The 27092-nt window shown below is 40.3% G+C and overlaps 1 protein-coding gene across 2 annotated transcripts; it reads left to right on the top strand.

Moving 5' to 3' along the window:
* The first annotated feature begins 17205 nt into the window (after positions 1-17205).
* SYT4 (synaptotagmin 4) lies at positions 17206-26536 on the top strand. 2 transcript variants are annotated; one of them, XM_024192876.3, is made up of 4 exons: positions 17206-17354; positions 20255-21069; positions 22654-22774; positions 25602-26536. In XM_024192876.3, the coding sequence occupies exons 1-4, from the start codon at positions 17321-17323 to the stop codon at positions 25907-25909; spliced, it is 1278 nt and encodes a 425-aa protein (XP_024048644.2). In that variant the 5' UTR covers positions 17206-17320; the 3' UTR covers positions 25910-26536. The 2 variants fall into 2 exon arrangements, with proteins under 2 accessions (XP_024048644.2, XP_024048645.2); XM_024192877.3 differs by having other exon boundaries at positions 17321-17354; positions 20309-21069.
* The last annotated feature ends 556 nt before the right edge of the window (positions 26537-27092 follow it).

Raw genomic sequence — 27092 nt, 5'->3', positions numbered from 1 at the left:
CTGTTTGTTATCCATGTTGAATGCTTGCTCCCCTAAGTTACATGCTTTGTTTCTGTTCCCTGAAACATTTTAAGCAGGAAAATAACAAGTCTCAATAAAAACTAGAGGTAAATTTTCCATACTTTTTTTTTAATCATTCGTAGCTGATTGAAAATTTTTAACAGAATTTTTTATTTCAGGGTGGAGGGGGAAGGGAAGTTTCTGAAAAATATTTAGTGATCCCCCCCCCCACCCCTGCCAGCTCTAATGAATAAATCACTCCTAGAATGAATTTTCAGATGAATAATCATTCATGCTCAAATATGTGAAACTTCCTGGATTCATGACATTTTCACAACCCCCTGGCATTTGTCTGATTACTGCTGGTAAACGATAATATGACCCCATGAATCACAGCAAATGGAACTTAAGATCTGTTCCTACAATCATTGAAGTCAGTGGCAACACTTCCATTGACTTCAGGGGGTGCAGGATCAAACTCTTGCTGCCTAATTGGGAAAATATTGGCAAATGCTAGTTTACAGTTTGGCCAGCTCTGCTTAAGTGTTCGTGTCTGGTATTTCCCAGAGCATCCTTCTGGTTATTCCCTGACCTTCAGGCTTGAATGCCAATGCATTATTTAAAATTTTAGCATTCACAAGACAAAGAATACATGAAAACAGAGAAGTACTTATGTAGGAATAATATTTGGGGTCTGAGTACATCAGACCACCGTCTTACCAACTTTATCCCTTTGTAGCATCTGCTCAACCCAGAGGGGCAAAACCCATAAGGACAGCAGGGCACAAAAGAAGGCAGAATGGCTTCAGAGGGTGGTTTACAGAAAACCAAATTTTTACAGTGCAGTGAATCAGTCAGTGAAGCATGGCTTTGGGACCAAAAGGAGACTCTGAGTAAAGGCTGGGGTATGGAATTATTCCTGCCACCAGATGCTGTTTGTCTGCTTCTGTGCTCTAATTGCTATCAATAATTAAACACAGGTCTCTGATTCATATGCACAGAGGCAGAGATTCTTAAATTAAACATTTTAGAATCATTATAGTTCATTTTATATGTTCAGCTAAACACTGTGCTTGTGCAGAATATGATTAAATATACGCATACCAAATTACATATGGATTCCATAAATATCAATGCATACACAGAAGGAATAAAAAGATACATGGCAATGAAAGGGAACATTTTAATTTCAGATGATGAACTGATACTTTTTTTTATAAAAGTTGGCTGGCACATTGTTCCAGGAGCTGGCATCTCCCAGCTGACTTGCAGAAGACAGGAAACACTTTGTCACTTTGGATAACATCAGATGTTAACAATATGGGGATCATGAGTTTGTGTGGCAGCCTCTTGGAAATTCAAGTTTGAATGCAAATGAGGCTTGTACTAGTAAACCAGACTGTGGGGTAGAGGAGATTTCCAAAGCCTTTCTCCCCATGCCTCCAAGGTTGTGAGGTGTTGGTGGTCTTCACCATCCTTATCAGAATTGGAAAACAGTTTGGCTGGGGACCTAACTCCTCTAGGCTCCTTTGAAAATCCCAACATGTGTCTTTGCAGCCCTTTCAAAATCCAGAAAAGACTTGGCCTGGTTTTATTATTAGTCATTTACTGTAAAACAAGAAGGTCTGGAAGATTTTAATCAGAGGCATGATGATGAGCCACATTTGGTGATTCTCTTTTTTCCAAATATAGCCAGAGAGGTTAGCTCGATGGTAACTTTAACACAGGGCCGGCTCTGGCTTTTTTGCCGCCCCAAGCAAAAAAGCCTCCCGCTGCCCACCGCCCCCCACACCCCAGTGGGGAGCGCGGCAGGGGAGGGTGGCGAGCCCGGCCGCGGCCACGCTCTCCCCGGCCGGCCGGAGCGCCAGGGGGAGAGCTGCGAGCCCGGCCGCAGTCCCGCTCTCCCCGACTGGCCAGAGCACCACGGGGAGGGCGGAGAGCCCGGCCGCGGCCCCGCTCTCCCCGGCTGGCCAGAGCGCCGGGGGAGGGCAGCGAGCCCGCTGTGGCTCTGCTCTCCCCGGGTGAGCGCCGCCCCCCTCCAGGTGCCGCCCCAAGCACATGCTTGGTAGGCTGGTGCCTGGAGCCGGCCCTGCTTTAACATCAGGTTTACAAATGCGCAGACTCCTTGGGTATGTCTATATTGCAAGACAACACCCATGACTGGCCCATGTCAGCTGACTCAGACTGGTGGGGTTGGGCTATGGAGCTATAAAATTGCAGTGTACACATTCAGGCTTAGGCTAGAGCCCAGGCTCTGGGATTCTTCCACCTCGTGGGGTCCTAGAGCGTGGGCTCCAGTCTAAGCCTGAACATCTACACTGCAGTTGTATAGCCCCTCATCCTAAGCCCCGCCAGCACAAGTCAGGTGACAGGGGCTGGTCATAGGCATTTATTTGCAGTGTAGAAATATCCTGTGAGGCCTGGGGATCTTACTCACATGGTTCCTAATCTGCCTGCCCTACCTCTATGGCACTGACTGCCCCCTCCAGCATCCTATGGATGCCCCTCTGTGAGTCCCCCATTTGGAAGGGGCTGTGCACAGTTTTGAGGACATAGATGAAGGGCAGATAAGGGGATGCTCTATGAGGCAAAGTCCCACTGGGATTCTGCCTGTAAAAGCAGCTGCCAATGAATTCAGATCAAAATGTTGTTAGCTTCTTCTGGTTCTCCTCAGCTGTTGCTGAGCAACTTCAGGGAGACACAAACAAGGGAAACAGAGCTCTTGTTGGAGCAATCTTGCTAAGTGAAACCAGATGGAGGGGCTATTGTCTCTGCAGGACGGCTCTTGCTTCTATGGACCTGTGGATTTCCAGGATCTTCAATCTAGGTGGTGAGGTGGATCCAAAATCCATGGCTCTCATCCCCTACAGGGGACTTCGCAAGGAAAATGACAAAAAGGCAACCTCACAGAATTGTCTTCCCTGCCCCACACCCCAGGTGATCCACCTTCTTCCCACAGGTTTTGCCATGGCAGGGGACAATCTGGCTTTCTGAAAAATGAGTTTAAATTCCAGCAAGTCTGGCTTGGATCAACACTTTTTCCTTCTGAAGTACGTAGACTGAGTCCCATGCAGGTTTGTGTGCATGAGCTATTTGGACCTGGCCTTGTAGATAATGTTCCTAGGTGCTTTGATGTGTACACATTAAAGATGTTGTGGCATGTTTAGTCTTGAGAAAAGAAGACTGAGGCAGGACCTGATAAGTATTTTAATATAAGCTTCACTATATGAGGGCCTGCTCGCTGTAGCCCTCTTGCTGTAGCTACTGGCACACACCCTCTGTCACTCTCCCTCTCTCCACACCCCTGGAATGAGCAGCACTTCCTCTTCCTGGAACAATCAGTACTTCCTCTGGCTCAAGAAGATAGTGGAGAAATTCCTCATCCTCCATTTGGTGTCCGTAGCTTCCATTCTGAGAAAGCAAAAGTCACTCCACCACTGGAAGGTTCAGGTCACAAGATATTTCTGAGCATGTGCAGTACAAAAGTAGGGGAAAGGTCATCAGATCATAACACTGAGGTAAACAACAGAGAGCCAAGTAGACAAAGGTCACAAAAGTGGTAAACAACAATGATTGACAGATAACGGTCACAAAAGTGGTAAACAACAAATTGGAGGATAAAATAGAATGGACAGATAGCCAATGAAATACTGAGGCTAAAACTAGATAGTATAAAGAACTGACAGCTAGTACAGTATAAAAGGCAGATGGTTAGGGAAGAGAGAAATTGAGAGGAGTCGAGAGTCAGAAGCCAGGAGCAGAAAGAGAGAGATCTAGAAGAAAAAGCTGATCTGACTTGATCACAGGAGCTGATGGTGGCAGCAACAAACAGCAGCAAATGTAGCAGAAGCCAACAGACAGAGTAAGCCTGCCAATTATAATTATAGTATAGCATAGTATCGTGTAGAATTAGTGTTAGTATGTGTTTGTGTATGTTAATAAAGATATATAACTGTGTGTTACTTGCAAAAAGGTTTTATATATGTAAAATTTAAAGTACTGTTGCCAATTACTATCAGCGCTGTGTGGCAAACTGGCAGTCTGTGACAGAGCACAAACACTTAGAATGATTTGAACAGTCTGTTATTGAGGTTTAAAATGATCTTTAACTTGTAAGGGATTTGTGTTTTTATAACAAATAAGGAATTTGTGTCTTATTTGTGTTTCTAGACTATCACTATATTAGGGATTTTTGATTATAACAAGGTATCTTGTTTTGAAAAGAATACTGCTTGTGTCAATCATTTATTGGAGGGCTGTATCCGTGACCTTCAAGTATATGCTGGAGACCCTTACCTTAGGAAAGACAGACTAAGAGGGCAATAGGTAAGTTATACTTGGGGTGCCCCAAATCCTGTTTTTGGGGTAACAAGGACAAGGGCCCATGCGCTCTAAACCCCAATGGGGTTACACATGTTGTTAATGAAAATATTGACTAGTATCAGACTCAGGACAGACCCCTGAATGACCACAATAAAATTCCCAGTTTCACAGTGAAGCATTGATAACTACTCTTTGAGTAGGGTATTTTAATCACTTGTGCACCAACCTTATAGTACTTTTATCCAGACAACATTTCCCTAGTTTGTTTGTGATAATGTTATGTGGGACTGTGTCAAAAGCCTTACTTAAATCAGGATATATCATGTCTATGGCTTTCCCCCATCCACTAGCCAGCAACCGTATCAAAGAATGAAATTAGGTTGGTTTGCCATGATTTGTTCTTGACAAATTCATGTTTGAAGAACTGGAAGTGCTAATAAATAAATACAACTATGACATTGTTGGCATCACTGAAACTTGGTGGGATAATACACATGATTGGAATGTTGGTGTGGATGGATACAGCTTGCTCAGGAAGGATAGACAGGGGAAAAAGGGAGGAGGTGTTGCCTTATATATTAAAAATGTACACACTTGGACTGAGGTAGAGATGGACATAGGAGACAGAAGTGTTGAGAGTCTCTGGGTTAGGCTAAAAGGGGTAAAAAACAAGGGTGATGTCATGCTAGGAGTCTACTACAGGCCACCTAACCAGGTGGAAGAGGTGGATGAGGCTTTTTTTAAACAACTAACAAAATCATCCAAAGCCCAAGATTTGGTGGTGATGGGGGACTTCAACTATCCGGATATATGTTGGGAAAATAACACAGCGGGGCACAGACTATCCAACAAATTCTTGGACTGCATTGCAGACAACTTTTTATTTCAGAAGGTTGAAAAAGCTACTAGGGGTGAAGCTGTTCTAGACTTGATTTTAACAAATAGGGAGGAACTCATTGAGAATTTGAAAGTAGAAGGCAGCTTGGGTGAAAGTGATCATGAAATCATAGAGTTTGCAATTCTAAGGAAGGGTAGAAGGGAGAACAGCAAAATAGAGACAATGGATTTCAGGAAGGCGGATTTTGGTAAGCTCAGAGAGCTGATAGGTAAGGTCCCATGGGAATCAAGACTGAGGGGAAAAACAACTGAGGAGAGCTGGCAGTTTTTCAAAGGGACACTATTAAGGGCCCAAAAGCAAGCTATTCCGCTGGTTAGGAAAGATAGAAAATGTGGCAAAAGACCACCTTGGCTTAACCACGAGATCTTGCATGATCTAAAAAATAAAAAGGAGTCATATAAAAAATGGAAACTAGGACAGATTACAAAGGATGAATATAGGCAAACAACACAGGAATGCAGGGGCAAGATTAGAAAGGCAAAGGCACAAAATGAGCTCAAACTAGCTAAGGGAATAAAGGGGAACAAGAAGACTTTTTATCAGTACATTAGAAGCAAGAGGAAGACCAAAGACACGGTAGGCCCACTGCTTAGTGAAGAGGGAGAAACAGTAACAGGAAACGTGGAAATGGCAGAGATGCTTAATGACTTCTTTGTTTCGGTCTTCACCGAGAAGTCTGAAGGAATGCCTATCCTAGTGAATGCTAATGGGAAGGGGGTAGGTTTAGCAGATAAAATAAAAAAAGAACAAGTTAAAAATCACTTAGAAAAGTTAGATGCCTGCAAGTCACCAGGGCCTGATGAAATGCATCCTAGAATACTCAAGGAGCTAATAGAGGAGGTATCTGAGCCTCTAGCTATTATCTTTGGAAAATCATGGGAGACGGGAGAGATTCCAGAAGACTGGAAAAGGGCAAATATAGTGCCCATCTATAAAAAGGGAAATAAAAACAACCCAGGAAACTACAGACCAGTTAGTTTAACTTCTGTGCCAGGGAAGATAATGGAGCAAGTAATTAAGGAAATCATCTGCAAACACTTGGAAGGTGGTAAGGTGATAGGGAACAGCCAGCATGGATTTGTAAAGAACAAATCATGTCAAACCAATCTGATAGCTTTCTTCGATAGGATAACGAGTCTTGTGGATAAGGGAGAAGCTGTGGATGTGGTATACCTAGACTTTAGTAAGGCATTTGATACGGTCTCGCATGATATTCTTATCGACAAACTAGGCAAATACAATTTAGATGGGGCTACTATAAGGTGGGTGCATAACTGGCTGGATAACCGTACTCAGAGAGTTGTTATTAATGGTTCCCAATCCTGCTGGAAAGGCATAACGAGTGGGGTTCCGCAGGGGTCTGTTTTGGGACCGGCTCTGTTCAATATCTTCATTAACGACTTAGATATTGGTATAGAAAGTACGATTATTAAGTTTGCGGATGATACCAAACTGGGAGGGATTGCAACTGCTTTGGAGGACAGGGTCATAATTCAAAATGATCTGGACAAATTGGAGAAATGGTCTGAGTTAAACAGGATGAAGTTTAACAAAGACAAATGCAAAGTGCTCCACTTAGGAAGAAAAAATCAGTTTCACACATACAGAATGGGAAGAGACTGTCTAGGAAGGAGTACGGCAGAAAGGGATCTAGGGGTTATAGTGGACCACAAGCTAAATATGAGTCAACAGTGTGATGCTGTTGCAAAAAAAGCAAACGTGATTCTGGGATGTATTAACAGGTGTGTTGTGAGCAAGACACGAGAAGTCATTCTTCCGCTCTACTCTGCTCTGGTTAGGCCTCAGCTGGAGTATTGTGTCCAGTTCTGGGCACCGCATTTCAAGAAAGATGTGGAGAAATTGGAAAGGGTCCAGAGAAGAGCAACAAGAATGATTAAAGGTCTTGAGAACATGACCTATGAAGCAAGGCTGAAAGAATTGGGTTTGTTTAGTTTGGAAAAGAGAAGACTGAGAGGGGACATGATAGCAGTTTTCAGGTATCTAAAAGGGTGTCATAAGGAGGAGGGAGAAAACTTGTTCACCTTAGCCTCTGAGGATAGAACAAGAAGCAATGGGCTTAAACTGCAGCAAGGGAGGTCTAGGTTGGACATTAGGAAAAAGTTCCTAACTGTCAGGGTGGTTAAACACTGGAATAAATTGCCTAGGGAGGTTGTGGAATCTCCATCTCTGGAGATATTTAAGAGTAGGTTAGATAAATGTCTATCAGGGATGGTCTAGACAGTATTTGGTCCTGCCATGCGGGCAGGGGACTGGACTCGATGACCTCTCGAGGTCCCTTCCAGTCCTAGAATCTATGAATCTATGAATCTATGTTGGCTATTGGGTATAATCCTATTGTCCTCTGGGTGCTTACAAATTGATTGCTTGACAATTTGTTCCAGTATCTTTCCAGATGTTGAAGTTAGGCTGACTGGTCTATAATTCCCCAGGTCCTCTTTTTTGTCCTTTTCAAAGCTATATACTATGTTTCCCTTTACCCAGTCCTCAGGGGTCTCACCTATTCTCCTTAAGTTCTAAAAAAGAATCACGAGCAGTTCCAAGATTCCTTCAGCTAATTCCTTAAGAACTCTAGGGTAAATTTCAGCAGGGCCTGCTTATTTGAATACATCTAACTTATCTAATTATTCTTTAATCTGTTCTTTCCCTATTTTGGCTTACATTCCTTCCCCCTTGTTAATATTAATTGTGTTGAGGATTTGGTCACCATTGACCACCTTTTTAGTGAAGATTGAAGCAAAATAGGCATTAAATATCTCAGTCTCCTTGATATCATCTGTTATTAGCTCTCCTTTCCCACTAAGTAGAGGACCTATACATTCCTTCATCTTTCTCTTGCTCCTAATGTATTTTGGAAGCTCTTCATATTCTTTTTTATGTCCCTTGTTGGGTGTAACTCATTTTGCGACTTAGCTTTTCTGATTTTGTTCCTGTATGTTTGTGCTATTCTTTTGGACTCCTCCTTAGCAATTTGTCCATGTTTCCAGATTTTGTAGGATTTCCTTTTGATTTTCAGGTCATTAAAGAGCTCCTGTTGGAGCCTTATTGGCCTCTTACTATTCTTCCGAGCTTTCCTTCACATTGGGCTAGTTTGCCTTTAATATTGTTTAATTGAGAAACTGTCAGCTCTCCTGAACTCCTTTTTCCCTTGGTATCTTTCCTACCAATTATCTGAGTCTGTTTATCAAGGCTGATTCCCCACTGTGGCACTTCGAGTGCAGAAGGTGGGGGCCCACAAGGATTCTAAAAATGAATACTGGCCACTCCAGGCTTGTATTAAACTCCCAAGGTTACAGCTTCTCTCTGACCTTGGATGGGTAGATGCTGCCACCACCCAAATGCAAAACCCCTTGGAACCCAGGAAGCACTTGGGAATTCCTTCCTGTGGGGTACCTTCAAGCCCTTCCACCCTCTGGGGAACAGCTGAGAAAGGAAAACAAAGAAATCAGCTGTTGACACCAGCTAACTAAAAAACATGTGCACAACCCGCTTAAGACACAAAAATTCAAACTCTGTTCTTAAAAAAGGTACATTTTATTAAAAACAAAAAGAAAGAAAATACATCTGAAAACTCAGTCTATGCTAGATTTTTCAAAGAGCAATTCCAAAAATTAAGCACACAAAATAATTTTCTGGGGGTTCAGCTTAAAGGTTACAAGCAACCTTTAAGGTTCCTCTGTGCGAATCCACAAGCCGTAAGAAATAAACAAAATAAACCTAATCACATCTTCCTACTCTAGGAATGATTCTGAAGATTTTCATACCTGGCCTTCAGCTTCTCACAGCATAACTCTGTTCCCCTCTTCCCCGGAGAACAACAACAGACAAAGGGGAAGTTTTTTCCCCCCAATTTTAAAAAGTTCTAGCCTTTCCATTGGCTACCCTGGTCAGGTGCCCACTCCTTTCCCCCCACCTGTGGATTTTTTAACCCTTTACAGGTAAAGCAAGTAGAGAACAGCTACTAACAGGGATTTTATAGCTAACTGGCTGGCTGGGTGTCCATAAAAGGGAGCTACCCCCCCTTCATTTATCAGACACACGAAACAGAGTTAATAAGATACATGCACTTCTAATTTTACTAATAATTACATGAAGAACTAAATAGTACTTTTTACATTTCAAGGACTACAGTGACTTGTAATGCAGGGACATATTTACCCAGCTGATTCTGGGAAACCTTCCCAGGAGAGTGCATCAGCCACTTTATTAGAGGCTCCCAAAATGTATTGTATTTCAAAATCAAAGTCTTGAAGAGCTAAACTCCACTGAAGAAGTTTTTTGTTAGTCTCTTTGACTATGTGAAGCCACTTCAGTGCAGCATGGTCAGTCTGTAGGTGGAAATGCCGTCCCCAAAAGTATGGGCATAGTTTCTCCAGAGCATATACAATGGTGTGACATTCAGTGGCTTTCCCTCTCAGAAAGTTTTTTGCTGAGAAACACGACAGGATGGAATTGTTGATATGGTCCTTCCTGCATTAAAACTGCTCCTACACCACGCTCGGACGCATCTGTGGTTATGACAAAAGGTTGGTCAAAGTCCGGGGCCCTTAGTACAGGGTCAGACATAAGGGCTGCCTTAAGCTGGTTAAAGGCTTTTTGATACTTCTCAATCCACTGAACTGCATTTGGCTGTTTTTTCCTGGTTAGGTCTGTCAGTAGGGTGGCAATTTGGCTGTAGTGTGGTGCAAATCGTCGGCAATACCTGACCAAGCCCAAGAAGGATTGGACTTGCTTTTTTGACTTAGGGACAGGCCAATTTTGGATAGCATTTACTTTAGCATGTAAGGGGTTGATAGTTCCTTGACCCATGTGGTGGCCAAGGTATGTTACCCTGTTAGGCCTATTTGACACTTTTTGGCCTTCACAGTTAATCCTGCCTCCCTTACGTGCTGGAAGACAGCTTGGAGGTGTTCCAGGTGTTCTGCCCATGAATCTGAGAATATAGCCACATTGTCAAGATCGGTGACTGCAAATTCCCCAAATCCAGCCAGAAGGTTATCTACCAGTCTCTGAAAGGTGGCAGAGTCCAAAAGGGAACACATGAAATTCATACAACCCTACATGGGTGATGAAGGCTGACCTTTGCTTGTCTGGATCATCTAGCAGCACTTGCCTTAGTTAAGTCTAAGGTAGAGATGAACTGGGCACGTCCCAGTATACAAATAGCTCATCTGTGCATGACATTGGATAGTTCTCTGGGCAAGTGACAGCATTTAGCTTATGGTAGTCCACGCAAAAGCAAGGAGTGATTTAAAATTAAGGGCTACATCCTATAAATAGGAATGCTTCTGCTTAACTGCGTCCTAAAGAACTCAGTGGGACTCACACGTATAAAGTTAAGCATATGCATAAGTGTTGGAAAGATATTCAGGACCCTGGTAAGTACTTCAGGATTTAGCTTTATATTATTTTCCTCTTCCCTTTCTCTTCAAAATGGAAAGAAATGTCTCCTTTTCATTTCTGATTCTGATTTATTTACCAGTGATCCAAGTTACTGACACTTAACTTAGGCCACTGTGGTAGCTGAGCTGTCAACTAAGGCTGGGATTTCCAAAGCAGCCAAATGGCATTAGGTTCCCAATTCCCACTGACTAGCTCATCTAGCCCCTTTGGAGAACCCAAATTGTACCTTTTTCTTCCCCTCAATTAGTATTTTTATTGATTTAAAAAATAAATAGAAGGAAAATATATTTGTCACTAATAAGACTTTGATTCTGTTTCCTAGATACATCTTTGGTATAAAATCCTGGGGAGGAAGAGGGGAATCCAACTACTTTTCCTCAACAGGCAGAGGTCACCAAGGTGAAAAAGTATTCCCTTTCCCAGGGTTCCTGTAGACTTGCTGAGAGCATAACAGCTGCCCTGACTGTCCTGTACAGCAAAGCCAATAAAATGTATACAAAGACAATAATTCTCCTAGCTCACAAACACTACCATCTATGAACTTTAACACATCAGAAGCAGTGGAGTCTAGCTATTATCAAAATAAAGCTGTCACATGAAGAAATAAATTGCCAGTAAAAAACTAACCTTAAAAAAAAATCACAGGAAGTATTAGTAATAGCCAATTCCACAGCTGTGCTCCTTGATATTGTGTTACATAAATGTGTCTCTAACCACCAGAGGGTTGGTCTTTAGAAGCCGTAGAAAGATAATCTATGCTGGTGCAGACTGACTACAACCACTTTAAAATCAATTGTTGGAAATGCCTTATTCACCACAGCCAGCTTTCCTTTTTCCCTTCTCTTCCCTGCCTCCACAGCATGAAATGGCATTAAGGTCTTAAAGCTCAAGAGGGAGGTACAGAACACATCATAATATATTTAGAAAATGATTGTGCAAAATACCAAAAATAGAACGAAGAGGAAGAGAGACACTTCCAGTGGCAGGATTCTGCAGCCACTCAAGAATTCACTGACGTCAGCAGGAACTCAGGACACAAAAAGATAGACCCGTCTCTTGTAGCCTGAGTGATAGGTGCTTGTGAGTTTGGAGCACAAGTTTGTGAGCCAGATACTGAGTATCCACTAAGTCTCCCAACACAAAGGGGATTTATAGCTTCCCTGAGGGAGCGCATGAGGGTTCCTCTAGGATAATTCTCATTTGAGGTAGGGTGGGCTTCTGGTCCCCTGGTATGGTGGGCTTTATGGTGCAGGCTAGGAGAAGGGGAGGGGTGTGTCAAGTGTGAGAAGGGGAGGAACTAGAGAATGAATGCAGTCTGGTAATCCTAGCTGGTAGCATGTGACTGCTTGGGAAGCCATTATCCACTGGCGATAGTTACAGCAGTGCTAAGACTGCTCTAACTTGCACCAAACGCTGGTTCAATTTCCAGCAGCCTCCAAGATTGTGGGAGTGGGGGGGGGGGGAAAGATGGTGAAAGCCACCTGTTGTGCCACCTTCCTCCCCAGCTGTGTCCAGCACTGATCTTGTGCACCTGGCACTGATAGTTAAGTTCATATGATTCTGACAAATAGTATATTGTATATGAAAATGACACATTTGCATGTCTCCCATATACATAAAAACTATGTTATATGTTTTATTGTTACTTATGTGTATGGAGCATAGGGCAACTTGCATATAGGTCAAAATGAGGACTGGTCAAATAATTCCTGTCAAAATTATCAGTGGAAAGTTGTTGTTGTGTTTTTGTTTTTTTTTTAAGAAGATTTTTTCTCACAAAATGTGTCTGCTATCTGTGTAAAATTTAAACTTTGCAATGAAAAACTAACACCTTAAAACTGAAACTTTTTTTGTTTTTTGACAGAAGACTGAAAAAATTTGTCCAAAAGCCCAAAAATGTAAGTTTGGAAATGCCTCCACAATGCCTCCTGGAAGCTGTAGCTTGGTTGCTTCATTTCCCCATTCTCCTCTAAAGGTTCCCCAGCCAGACTACATTTCCCAGTATGTACTGTTGCCAAGGTCACTCATGATACACCAAAATGGCTCAGTGAGAGAGGAGACCATGCTGCTTCATGGGGCAGGTAGTTCAACCAGGGAGCCCAGCATAAAGAACAGAATGATGCATCTAAACTACAGCTTCCATGAGGCATTGCAGTGACATTTCCAAAATAAGGTTTTGTTTGTTTGTTTTTCAGTCAAAAATGTTCAGTATTTGTCTGAATTTTTTTTCAATTTTTTTCCAGAAAGACAACATTTTCCACAGAAAAACAAAACAAAAATTATCCAACCTACTCTAGTCAAAATGTCTCAGACAAAGTCAATATCATACTATATGTTACTTATACGGTATTTGCATGTAAGGTGCATATATGTGTGTTTTTCCTGAAATAGCTGGTAGGCAGGAAGTCATTGTACCTACAGAATCTTGATGCTGTGAAATTTTCTAGGGCCATATTTTCCCACAAATAAAGCTTCAAATTTACATTAAGGCTGATTTTTTCAGAGACAGAAACATAGTGATAGGCTTCTAAATCCATGCTTTCTATTTATCTTAGGTACTTATGTAGCCTCCATCCCCACAGTATCTGAACACCTCCCACTTGTTAATGTATTTATCTTCAGAATATTCCGGTGAGGTGGAGAAGTGCTATTACCCCCATTTGACAGATGGGGAGGTAAGGCACAGATAGACTATGTGGTTTATCCAACGTCCCACAGGAAGTCTATGGCAGAGCAGGGAATTGGAATCAGCACTCCCAAGTCCTAGTCTAGTGATTTAACCACAGGATATTTAGACTTCCAAATTAGTGGCCTGATTTTCAAAAGTGCTAGGAAGGTTCTTTTGAAGTCAGTGGGGGTGTCTGGGTGCTCAGCATTCTAGAAAATGTGGTCACTTATTTATGTGGTCTAACTTAGATTCCTACTTTTAAAAATCTTGGCTTTTTGGCCTGATTTTCAAATGTGCTGAACAAGCACTTTCAGGTCCATATCAAGTCAATGTCTCAAATCTGGAATCCAAAAATTGAGGCTTACACAATTAGTGGCTGCATTTGAACATGTGAACCTCTGGCTATGTCTACACTTGAAACTGAGGTGTGTGGTTCCCAGCTTGCATAGACATAACCGAGCTAGTGTTCTAAAAATATTGTAGCTGTGGAAGCACGGTCAGTGGCAAGCAGTGCCACAGGCTAACCAACCTGAGTACAAACCCACCTGGACCTCATGGGTATGCCTATGCAAGCTGGGAATCACACCCTAAGCTCCAAGTGTAGACATAGCATCAGCATGTAGCTCCAGAGATAAGATTTTGTTGGGGTGGAAAAGGGCTTTTCCCTGTTTTTACCTCCTACATATAAAGCATGGAGATTTATTTTATATTTTAAAATAATAGTTGTTTTGGGTTTTTAAAGGAGGAAGCCAGGCCTTTTTCTCCTCCACACAAGCTCTTTTGAAACCGAAACCTAGTAACTGTTTGTTGATAAGTGGGGAGGGGAGGGAAAACCATTATTTTCCAGCCCCAAATGCTTATTTGAGGCCTATCTGGTTTTGGAACTGTATGGTCTCTGTTGCTTAGTAACCACACTCCCTGCTCTCTCAGCAGCTGGAGGGTGTTCTGCGCATGCCTGTGTATTGATAATCTGTTTTCTAGACCCACAGAAAAGCTCATTGTGATGCAGTCAGCTGGACTGTACATTTTTCACGGGAACTCATTTGAACTTAGTACGGTGGCCAAGGTCTCAAACAGCTCTCCCTTACTTTGTGCTGAATGTGTCTGGGGGTTGATGTGCTCAGATCATGATCATCTGTTTGCTTATCAAATTAACGGAGGGGAATGTAGACTGAGCAATGAGCGTTTGCTCTAGTTTTTACAAAAGGGTGTTCTAAGAATGTGAATCTCTGCTGAAACCTTCAGTATGTTTCCCCAGGACAGGAAGGCATTCCTAAGAATCTGCAACCACAAGGAGAGAAAAAGTGCCCATCGCTTGGGTGGGGCTCAGCTGAAATATAGCCAGTTAACAAATAGAAGGGGTGATCATGTTTCTGCCATTTGCCTTATATACAACATGGAAATAACAGGCTGATTATCTCTCTGCGTAGTTCTATGTATGTTTGCATAAGTGCGTATATGTGTGCTATTCCTCATGCACTGATGGATCTAAGGTGTACACTAGATGGTGCTTGCACAACACAGAGAATAAACAGCACATCTGTCTCAAGGTTTGCCAGCATCCCAATGCTCAACCTGCTTCTTAGGTATTTTCTGTGACACATATTCTGTACTAAGTGTAGCCATATAGTTAACTATGGAAGGATCATGACTGATGTAAGTGATGCTTTTTTTGCCATGTCATAGAAGTGGTATACTATGGGAATAAAGAGTTGATTCTCTATATATGTAAAATAGCTGTCTATCTAATTATCATAATCTCCTTGAAAACTAACAATTCCTAAAGGATGGGAGTCAGGGTAGTGAAAGAAACACCTTCTGTAATGTTTGAATGAGCCATATATGTACAAACCTGAGATAAAAGTAACAGTAGAGACTGTCGTTTACTATATTGTTGTATAGTGTTTAGCACAATGGGGCCTCAACCTGATTGGTCTCTAGGCATTCCCAGATTATTAATATCAAATAATAATATTGATAAACCATAAAAAGGACAAATTTTGTTAATTTAAAAGGGGGGGAACAGGGAGGAAAATGGCTGAACTATCTTGTACTTCGTAAAAAAACCAACTTGCTCCCCCCCCCACACCCTCATTTTACCAGAGTTTCCATTCTGGGAAAGAGAATCAGTGCTGAAAGAAAGTGGTCCCCAGCCACTATAAAACTTGCAAACGGCGTAACAGCCTTTTACATGGTGCCTCCCTGTGTTCCATGGTTTTTAAGAAACCAGAAGGTAAGGAAACCTTTGACAGTCAGAAATTGGCAGTTCCATGTGCTTGGTAATCCCTGTGTATATCAACAGAGATTCTTCCAGATTTCATCAGGGGGGAGAAAAGCCCTATTGATACTGGATCAGGGATAGCATCCATATGTTCTCCAGTTAAATTCGTGTCAAGATCCAGCATATTTTGATCATGGTTGGAAGCCTGTCAGTCTGCTCTGGAGTGTAAAATCAAATGTAATTATTTCCATGCACTTACATTTGAACAAGTCTAAATTTTGGATGGCCAAAATAAAAAAAAGTTGCTATTCACAAAAGGAAGGGAGGGAAAGTCAAAAGCTGGATGTACCTAGATCCTGCCTGTCTTTGAACACCCAAATTGTAGTGTCAAAATAAATAAAGGAGTCAAATGGTAGTTTTTGCCACCTTCTTATACCAGCATGTGTGTATGTCCAGATTTTTATAGGTGTATAGTTGAAGCACCACTATCCTCTATTTATAGAGTATCATTTATGTGTTTGTGGCCAAAATTTGGTAGGATCCAGTGGAGTCCCCATCCTGGATTTGAGTTTCTGTGGAACAGCTGCAGTGTGTGTGGAGAGGTGGACTAGGGACCCCCGGCAGGATTGCTAAAGCGCAGCAGAAGCAGCTAAACATGATCTTTGTGTAGGAAGTGGAATTGGGATTATCAGCATCACAGACTGACTCGGTGCAGCCTCTCAGATGGATTGATTTTGCTGGAGTTAGAAGCAGCTACATTTATTCTGTCGTTAAGCACCAGCATTTGCTGGGTAGGGGATAAAAAAATGTCGGGATCGAGATCCAGGGATCTGGAGCACTATCCACGTGTCTCTGGATTTTGTTGTTGTAACAGGAGTACCTTCACTTGGTCTCCATTTATGCAGCAGAATTTGGGATGGGAGCCAAAACTTGGATGGATCCAGCAGGATTCAAGTGCCGGGTTTTACAGCACTGTTGCAGATTCAGGGGGAGTTGTGGGTGTTTTAGCATCAGACTTTTTTACAGTATAATCCGGGAGTTTTAGGTTCCAAATTGACAGGCAGATCCAGCTTTTACCCAGACCCGAAGGCAGGTCGGAAGAAGAGAACACTATGTTCTTGCACTTCCAAGGGGGAAGGGGCAGTAGACACAGGACATTTAGTGATTCCGATCCATTATGTGTATGGTATCAAATATAGTGAAAACACATCCCTGAAATTGGAGCTGGGTCGTTTGACCCTAAGACTTTGCATCGTCTACTGCATCATTGCAACCTGGATAGCAAATTAATAAATAATACTTAATGAAACATAACAGGGCTGTGGATTATACAAGGACATGTTTGGCTGTAGGAATTAGCATCTGTCTGTGTCAGGCTGAGAATGTGAGCTAATCTCCTGCAGCAGAGCAGGTAAAATAATTGATGAGTGTGTGCTGAATCCCTAGGGGGGAAAGGGGTGGAGGGGGGGAGGGGGAGGAAGGTGCTGATTTCAGCCCTGTAGCGTCAGGATTGCGTCAATTTGGGTTTCAACCACGTCTTCAGTCTCGGAGCCGAGCTACTCAGAAGAACCAAAACAGGGAGGGGGTTGCAAATCACTGTGAAGAGGGAAGGTCTAAAAGCTCCCTCCCCTCCCCGTTCACAGCCTCCTCCTCCTAAACCTTCCCGATCTTTCATGTTTGTGATTTCATCACGCTGGAAAAATAGGGCTCCGTTGGGTTTGTGCAAGCTAAGAGCTGGGCTAAGGAGAGGAAGGGCTTTTCAGTACCTTGGACAGAGCACGCAGCAAAAATGGCTCCGATTTCAGCGAGCAGAGAAGAATTTGGTAAGCAAGTTCCATCCCAAACTTATAATGCCAGGCAATTTCCATCCTTAAGCCTGAGAGCTGGCTGGGCATTTGTATGAACGTTCCATTTCATGGCGTTGGGAGGGCTAACTAAGGGTATGCTTTAAATCTTGTCTAACCTATCTCCACAGCTTCCTTATATCTCTTTCAGAGGAATCCTTGGGGCATTTGAATCTTTTTTTTATGTCTTTGAAGTTCATAGATGTGTAATTTTCTTTTTTGTTTTTGCAGCCCAGGTACTGGCAAGCATTAGGACTTTTTTGTGTATTACTGATGCCTCGATTATCTCCTCTACCTCGAGGAAAGATAGCATACCCCAGAGTTAAGTTGTTCAAGTATATTCCACGCCAAAGATCAAATCCTTGTTCAAAATGCTCTTGGAATAGCTTTCACCCCTGTCTTCTTAAAGAGGAGGGCATATAAAATCTTATCCACAGATATATATGTTCTTTTAATTGACGTTGCTAGGTGAGTGAATGTGTGATATCCCCACTTATTTTAAATGGACATCTTACACCTAAGATAAATCTTGGTGCAGTGGATGTTAGTATAAAAGGATGATAATAATAAAAAGTTTTAAGTTCAACATTTTTTTGTTGAATATGGGATTAACTTTATTACAGAAAGGGAGTTTCAGAAACATTCACATAAATAGGTGTGTGTATCTATATATTTACTTAGAGTTTATAAAAGAAAATGTTTCTGAACTATCCTTTACAAAATATTTACTCTAGCAAGAGTGTAAATCTGAAATCACTCCCTTGATTTAAATGCAGTGAATCCTGATTTACATCTGTGTTACTGAGATCAGAATCTGCTTTAGTATTAATAAATAACATTTCAAAGAAATCTGGCTTTTCTGAATGGCTGGACAATTGATTTGCCATATGAAAATAGCAACAAACACAGGTTGTTATCTAATTGAAGTAAATGTATAGCAGTGTTCTTTACCATTTCATCTCCCTGCCCCACCCCCATCACCTGGGTGTTTCTAACTACATTTGTGACATCTTGCTCACCTGATGACTGATTCAATTAAGATAATTAATTTTAAGTACCAATTTTGTCCTATCAATGCTACCAGAAGCTGCAGATGTAACATGTAATATTATTCACACTTTTATAAACAGTCTGTCTAAATGTGATCTAATGAAAAGTGCTACAAAAATGCAAACTGATACTTAAAACCTATTTAAGTTGTGCTAATAATTATGATATCAGACCTTGTTCTCTGCTATTGCATCTCATACATTTTCCATTTCTGAACCCTGAGGAATTGTCTAAACTCAGTGCTACGTGTTTAACTTTAAAAAAAATGAATTCACTTATTCATCATATATGTCATTTTATTGAGTTCTTACATTTAATTACAATGAATGATACAGAATAAGGGTAGAAGGGAAAATGACTCAACTGTTGGAAGAAATGTAGAGCCAGGCCTAACCCTTTAGCTGCTGGAAGTTTATCTCCTAATATCTCTTTCTAGTGCTATTTTTTCAGTCACGCCAATAAAAAAAAAATAAAGATATGACAGTAAGTGAAAAGTAATCCCATGTGTCTAGCTTTTAACTATACATAACAGACTCATTCATATAGGACACCTGTGCTCTTTCTCAACCAGAAAGGTCTGCTAATCATGTGTTAAAGAACCAGCACTCTTACATAAAGACCATAATTACCCTTATTCATACAAAACATCATTATATTAATATTTTATTAGCCCCTCACTCTTACAGTGATGTGGATTTAGCTCTGATTGGTATATTGTGGGATGTTAAAATTTGTTACTTATAGGGCAAATTGGATTTCCAGTTAGTTGTGCTCATGTGGTCCTTCATTGCATACTTATGAAATACTATAACTCTATATGCAACCACTTTATCCACATTCTAAGTGAGATTGTAGCACTTGCACTGTTTTCCCCTTTGAAATGTAATTTTCAAATGCATGATTCATATGAACACGGGAGAGGAATCTAGCTCTAATGTTTTTTTGTCACAATATACGATCTAATGAAATATTGTAAAACAAACAAGAACCCTCCTTCTATTGCGTTTAAATCCTCCACGACTTTGGTTAATAGTCAGATGGGTTCAATACTTAATGCATAGCAACACAGTGGGTTTTCTTGTTTTTAGAGTTGAATATGCATGCATAATGTCCAGGTAGCAAGAAAAAGCCTTTATAGATATAATTATTGTTTCAAGGACTCATTCCTGGAAGAAGGTGAGTGCCTCCTAAGAAAGTGTTGAATACCATCCCCTTCTATTAAACTCAGCATCTTCATGAGATACCTCTAACCCCTTTTGAGATCAGAAGACAAAACATTTACCTCATTCGATACACAGAGCAGTCCAGGGAGCAATATAAAACATAGATGGCATATACAAGTAATGCATATTTCAGATTCTGTTTAAGCAACAAAATCCTGGCGACTCAATGCAGAAGCTGCAGGAGTGAGCCGAAAATGCTTTTGCCTCATGGGTTCATACTGATTTAGTTGTTCTAAGTGAACCTAGAAACTGCACATGGAAAGGAGCCATTTCAGAATAATTATTAATGATATTATCTTGTCCTACTGTTTTCCTCACAATCACTCTGTTGTTAACGAGAAATGAACAATAAATTAAAATAATGGGCTACACTGTATATGGAAAAGTATTTACATGAGGGGTCCCTCTTGCTGTGTGGCTACACATTTATACCTGCAGATGGCGTGAAATATACACAGATCCTTTGCAATGTGTATAATGAAAAAACATTTCAGTCTGCCTAGGTTGCTGCTAGTGCCATCTCTTTTGAGTGTATTTTCTAATATATCACATTATTATCTCAAGCACTGCTGTTTACATGTTTGTTACTATTAATTTGATTTGCAGATGAAATTCCTACAGTGGTTGGGATCTTTAGTGCTTTTGGCCTTGTCTTCACAGTCTCCCTCTTTGCTTGGATCTGCTGCCAGCGTAAATCTTCCAAATCCAACAAGACCCCTCCCTACAAATTTGTCCATGTGCTGAAGGGGGTTGACATTTATCCCGAGAACCTTAACAGTAAGAAGAAATTTGGAGCAGATGACAAAAGTGAAGCAAAAAGCAAATCAGTGATGCCAAAGAATTCTCTCCACCTCGACCTGGAAAAGAGAGATTTGAATGGCAACTTCCCCAAAACAACCCCCAAAATCCAGAGCTCTCCAGATCTTGAGAACTTGACTCCAAAGCACTTTGTAGAAAGAGAGAAAGATTCAATATCCCCCGAGAGCTTAAAGTCCAACACTTCACTGTCTTCTGAAGAGAAACAAGACAAGCTAGGGACTCTCTTTTTCTCCTTAGAGTACAACTTTGAGAAGAAGGCATTTGTGGTGAACATCAAAGAAGCACGTGGATTGCCAGCAATGGATGAACAGTCAATGACTTCTGATCCCTACATCAAAATGACAATATTACCTGAGAAGAAGCACAAAGTGAAAACCAGAGTGCTGAGAAAAACCTTAGATCCAGCTTTCGATGAAACCTTTACATTTTATGGGATCCCCTATAGCCAAGTCCAAGATTTAATCCTTCATTTTATGATCTTGAGCTTTGACAGGTTTTCCAGAGATGACATCATTGGAGAAGTCCTCATTCCACTTGAAGGAATTGAATTGTCTGAGGGAAGGATGCTAATGAACAGGGAGATCATCAAAAGAAATGTTAGGGTAATCTATTTTAAATATCTTTAAAAGTCCTGTGCTTTTATTATTTATTATTATGTTATTATTTTACTAGTATATTAGAAAGTAGGGAAAGAGTTCATCAGAACAACCATTAAGAAGCTTTACATGATAACATTATGGGGAGACAAGCATACAAGTGCAATCAATGATCACTGCAGTGAGCTTGTTATAAGAAATTGCTAATGGACCAAATCCTATTTTCTTATGCAATTGGTCCAATTTACTTCAATGGGACCACTTATGTTAGGTCAGCAGGCTCTGACCCAAATTAATCAGGCTGGCAAGAACAGAATGCACAGCTTTTTTTCCCCATTCTATATTGAAGACGGGCAATTACGACTTGACTCAAAGCTCATTGAAGTCAATGGGAATCTTTCAGTTGACTGCAGTGAGCTATGGATCAAGCCCTTAAAGATCAAACATATTTATCCAATATTTTTTTTGACACCACTCACAAAATTGCATTGTTGACTACATTGTTTGCTTTCAAATGTATTATTTGACCTTTGTATTATTATCCGGTGTCTTAAGTATTGTAACACAGGCTGCAGCTCCACTAATACAAGGAAGTCACTATGGCAAAATCCTGACCCCATTGAAATCTGTCAGAACTCCTGTTGGCTTCAGTGGGGCCAGAATTTCACCCTGTGTTTCTTATCCAGGTTCAGAATGAAAAGATATTTCAAAACCATAACAACTGAATTGTACCCACCAGCCCTTCCTGAGGATTTGGCATGTGTATTGACGTTAATGTAATTGCTTTCAAAAGATCAAGCATTACATCAAATTGAATTAATGTCTGCCAGCCAATATTCCTATCAGCAATATCATTGTTTTATAGTTCTAATGCTTCAGCACAACAGCGCTGTAATCATCTCATTCATACTGTACATACCAGAGAGGTTCAACCTTTTAGGTCCCTGTTTCTTTTCTTTGCTTTACTTGAAGTGAAGCCATTGTTCTTGCAAATTCAAATTAAATAATTATACAGAAGAACCCTGATTTCTTCTTCCTTCCATTTAAATGATAGTCCTCCAGAGAGTATTAGGGACAACATTTCCATAAAATTTTGAGTCTATATTTGTCAAAAGATTTCACTGCAGATTTTGGTGAATTACATGTGTTTGATATACCTTTTCTATTTTAGCTCTGCTTATACTCTTTTATTTTCACTGAGATTTATTTCCTATGATGTAGGTGTTTCAAAAATCAATTTAAATCTTTATCTTACTATAGCCCAAGTGAACTAATAGGTCTCTTCCATGACAATATATGCTTTCACCTTGTTTTTCTAATCCATTTACTAACAAGCCATTAACAAAGTTTTGTAACCAGAATACTTTGGTACAGTCTGGTAACATAAAACAGCATAGAACTATGATAATAAATAATACTAATAATTCTACTCCTAGTAATAATAATTAATAATAAATAGGTCCTTTAGAGCTACTCCAATGTGTTCCAACATCATATGACATTTTCAAAAAATGTACTAATCTCTCCAATTCACAGCCAAGATATTGACCAAGATATTTGTTCATAAAGGTTCTCTTTTCATTTCCTCAGAAGTCATCTGGACGTGGAGAATTACTGATCTCTCTCTGTTACCAGTCTACAACAAACACTCTAACCGTGGTTGTTTTGAAAGCCAGGCACCTACCCAAAGCTGACGTTTCAGGATTATCAGGTAATGTCTTTATTTATGACTGTGGAATAGGCAGAATTGTAAAAAAAACATACTAAGCCTGGGAGTTTACAGATTAAAGATCTGTGCTATCATCCATGTATTCATGGGCTGTATGATCTGCAATTCACTCTTGCTTTATTCTCAGAGACAAGTTGTATTTTACATTCCAAGTCACAAATGTTAGGAGCTTGTTCCTATATAGTATTTGCCAAGACATTAAGTGACCTAGGAGTTAATATGGAAGAAATCCTCTTCCCAGTGAAGTCATTGAATTTTGCCCTTTTCTTCTGTCGGACTTCTCTGACATCAGCAGGATATTTTGTTGGGAAATACTGCAGAATTATAGTTTTATTGTAAATAAGTAATCTACAAGTGTTTATTTCTGAGACAGACCTTCAGCTGGTGTAATTCAACATAGCTCCAGCGAAGTCACATCAGCCCTCAATCTGGCTCATTACATGGTATTTGCAAAGTAAGATAAGTCACTTGTAACATGATATTTGTGCATTGTAATGCAGTGTCCTTGGGATGCACGAAGGAAAAGCAGGTTTTGCAATCCATTTTCATGGCTCTATTATGCAACTGTTTCTTTTTCTGGAACGTCCATTGAAACCAATGGTAGATACACACAGACACAGACAGACAGTATGGTATATTTATTCAATTTATTTTAAGAGAGTCATAAGCAAAGGCATATCCAAACACTGGGCACCCTGACATAATTTAATTTCACAATAAAATGCAAGGAGCTGTTCTTCTGAGCATAAAATAAAATCCTCTTTAACCCTCAACTCATCCTGAATGCCCAAGAGAAGAGATGGGCCTTGCAGTGTACTCAGTAGGCTGACACATCCTACAAAGCTGAAGATGCTTCAGAAAGGGATCTCTACCTTTAGCACCTCTTCTGATCTCGGTTGTGTCAGCATGGGCCAGGGAGAAAGGAGATGTCTCAAGGTAATCAGATGCCAGTCATGAGAAAATAGACCTCTGTGATTCCCTGTACGAGAGCACCCCTCTCACTTTTACTGCTCACTTTTACCTTCTCAGCAAGATAGGAAGTGATTCACTCAGGAGACTCCATAAACTACTTATATGATGCCCCAACACTCAACAAAACCTCCTGGTCAGTGGTATAAAAGTCTGCTGATAGATATGGGAGAAGCAAACTGGACACTTTAGACGTATCTATGGTTGGGAGATGTTAACTAGCAATGTTTATTTGGCCAGAGATCAAGAGCACTATACGGAACTTTGATGGGTATTGATTTTGATATACAGAATGGAGTTTGTGCTTCAAAAGGCCAGTTAATTATTTAATTATTTGAGGTTTATTCCTAAAGTATTGGTTAACTATGAAAGTATAGTATGAAAGTGGAAATACATTTCAACATACTTTGTCACTGTCATACTGCACTTGAATATGTGCAATATGATCTTTGTTTCTGTATTTCTGCAAAATATACTATCAGGCCAAATGGACGAGTAACCTTGTCATCATCCAGCTATTCCAATTTGATGTCTTTGGCCCAGCAATTCTAAATGGCATTTGTGTTTAGTTCTGATCAATGGTAGAACTCTCTATGAATTCAATGGAAGAAGAGTCAAGCAAAACTTGAATGCTGTTTAAAAAACCCACATTGGGTCAATTAATAGGACTAATAAAATAGGACAAAATTTAACCTTCTAAATTGGCTACTTCGTGCTGCTCCAATAAATAGAGATATCCTATCTCCTACAACAGACCTTGAAAGGTCATCAAGTCCAGCCTCCTGCTTTCACTAGCAGGACCAAGTACTGATTTTGCCCCAGATCCCTAAGTAACCCCCTCAAGGATTGAACTCATAACCCTAGGTTTAGCAGGCCAATGCTCAAACCACTGAGCTATCCCTCCCAATGATACAAAGCAGTCATCAACTTACTTAAGCCTAGGCATATATAGCATACCAACAAATGCAGCTCCACATTTGGAGTTGCTGGTTCAAAATAACCAAATTAAAATTTGTGGGGCCAAGTTAATCAAGTCCATTAAAATCACTGGAGTAACACTAGGAATAAATGTTGTCCATTCAGCCATTCCTTAAAGAAGATTTTTTTCTGTTTTTTTTTCTCCTATGCATTTGCTTGCACAATTCTCATTAAGATGTGGCTTATCCTATACAAATAAGTATGAATAACTAATTCATATTAAACATAAATATAGAGTTTTACATTTCTGCCAATAGGCAAATAGAATTTTTTTCCTTCATGCTGTAATAAAGACCTAGATCTAATATTTATCAGTTGTGCTCAGGGCCGGCTCCAGGCACTAGCGTAAGAAGCTGGTGCTTGGGGCGGCCAATTCAAAGGGGCAGCACTCCATCCAGTATCGGGGCGGCACGTCTGGGTCTTCGGCGGGAATTCAGCGGCGGGTCCCTCATTCCATCTCTTCCTCTTTGAGCTGCCGCCGAATTGCTGCCAAAGAGGAACAGAAGTAGGACTTGCCGCTGAAGACGCGGCGCGATTGAGCTGCCGCTGAAGTGCCGCCGCTCGTCTTTTTTTTTTTTTTTTTTTGTTTGTGGTCTTTGTAAAGCTTTGGTCTGTCCTGGTTGTGCTTCAGTTGTTCAAGATTCATAGTTTAATTTTAAAAAAATGGACAACAAAGCTTGCTGTTGTCACTTAGGATAAAGTTTTACAATTGGGACCTTTTTTCAACATCTATTTGTTTGTGGCAACCCCTCATCATGTTGTCATTATGTGGGTAGAATATATTTTATCATTCATATGATCCATGAATTGCTGTTGGACAACAGTCAATAGTCTTGTGGGGTTTTTTTGCTTGTCATTGCAGATCCTTATGTCAAAGTGAACCTCTACCATGCTAAGAAGAGAATCTCTAAAAAGAAAACCCATGTGAAGAAATGCACCCCCAATGCAGTATTCAATGAATTGTTTGTCTTTGACATTCCTTGTGAGGGCCTTGAAGATATCAGCATTGAATTTTTGGTTTTGGATTCAGATAGGGGGTCCAGGAATGAGATTATTGGCCGGTTAACCCTGGGAGCTTCAGCAGAAGGAACAAGTGGAGAGCACTGGAAGGAAATTTGTGAATATCCTAGGAGACAAATTGCCAAGTGGCATATGCTGTGTGATGGTTAGCAGCCTAGAAATGGGTTGGAACTTAACAAATATTTCCATAGGCAAGGAGCAAATTTCTTTCTGTATGATGCATAATTACAGGCTTGTAACAACAAGACATCTTTTTGTTAAAACTGGAGTGAACTATCAGAACAGAAGGTAACTAAATTTTCACATTAAACAAAGGTCTTTCTAATCCATAGAAACTTGACATAATTTCATATGATATTCATATTCTGCTGGAGTTTACATAGTAATAGACTTGTGAAGCAGTGCAAACTTCAATAAGAGCAGTCTATCTGTTATGAATAAATCACTGGAAACTGTAGATTACTACTCCATGCAGAAGATGATAACCTCATTAATATATATTGCTAGATCTAGGGACAGACTTTTTTTTTAAGTCTAAAAATTGGGAATGTGTGAGGGGCAGGAAGAGCATTTTATTTGGTTTACCATTGTATCAGAAACCTTCTAGTATGGAAATTCAACCAATTTTCATAAGTTTAGGGTACTTATACTTTGATCAATCCAAATACAAGACATTTTCAACAACTTGCTTTGCATATCACATCAGGTGCAAATAGTTGTTATGTGTGTGAAATATTGTATAGTCTTTTACGTTTATGTTTTTTTAAAATTATTATTAATTATTATTATTATTATGACAGTGGATGAAATAAGTATGTTTTAAAAGTAGCGAACAAATTAAAACTAATAGTTTTATAAAAAGGGCTCGGATATAGGTGAGTGCACATGTTACAATACGGTTAGGATTTATCCTTTAAGTATGACCTGCAATTCTTCCTCCCCACACTCCACACCCAGGTCACACACTGAGCATTTCTAATGAAGGTAAAACATTTTGACCAAGGTAATGAAATGTGAAGAATATTACAATGAATGGTCTTTCACTTGTTATATTTTAAAAAAGGTTGAAAATATCTAAAATAAACTTGTCTACCATTTTTTTTTCTACTTGCTTCACTAAAAAAAATAAAAAATAAAAATAAAACACAAATTGTATTATGTGGCAGAAATCAAAGCCCCAATCCCATTAAAACATACATGTGTGTTTAACTTTATGCACTGTGCGTAGTCTCACTGAAATCAATAAGACTACTTACAGTGTATAAAATGAAACAGATATTTTCAGGATTGAGGCCCAAACTAGCATTATAACACATGCTAAATCATATTAGGT

Source organism: Terrapene carolina, unplaced genomic scaffold, assembly GCF_002925995.2.
Source record: "Terrapene carolina triunguis isolate 2854851 unplaced genomic scaffold, T_m_triunguis-2.0 Scaffold69, whole genome shotgun sequence".
NCBI lineage: Eukaryota > Metazoa > Chordata > Testudines > Emydidae > Terrapene > Terrapene triunguis.
The sequence above is the reverse complement of the archived record's forward strand: the minus strand, read 5'-3'. Positions and strand labels throughout refer to the sequence as shown.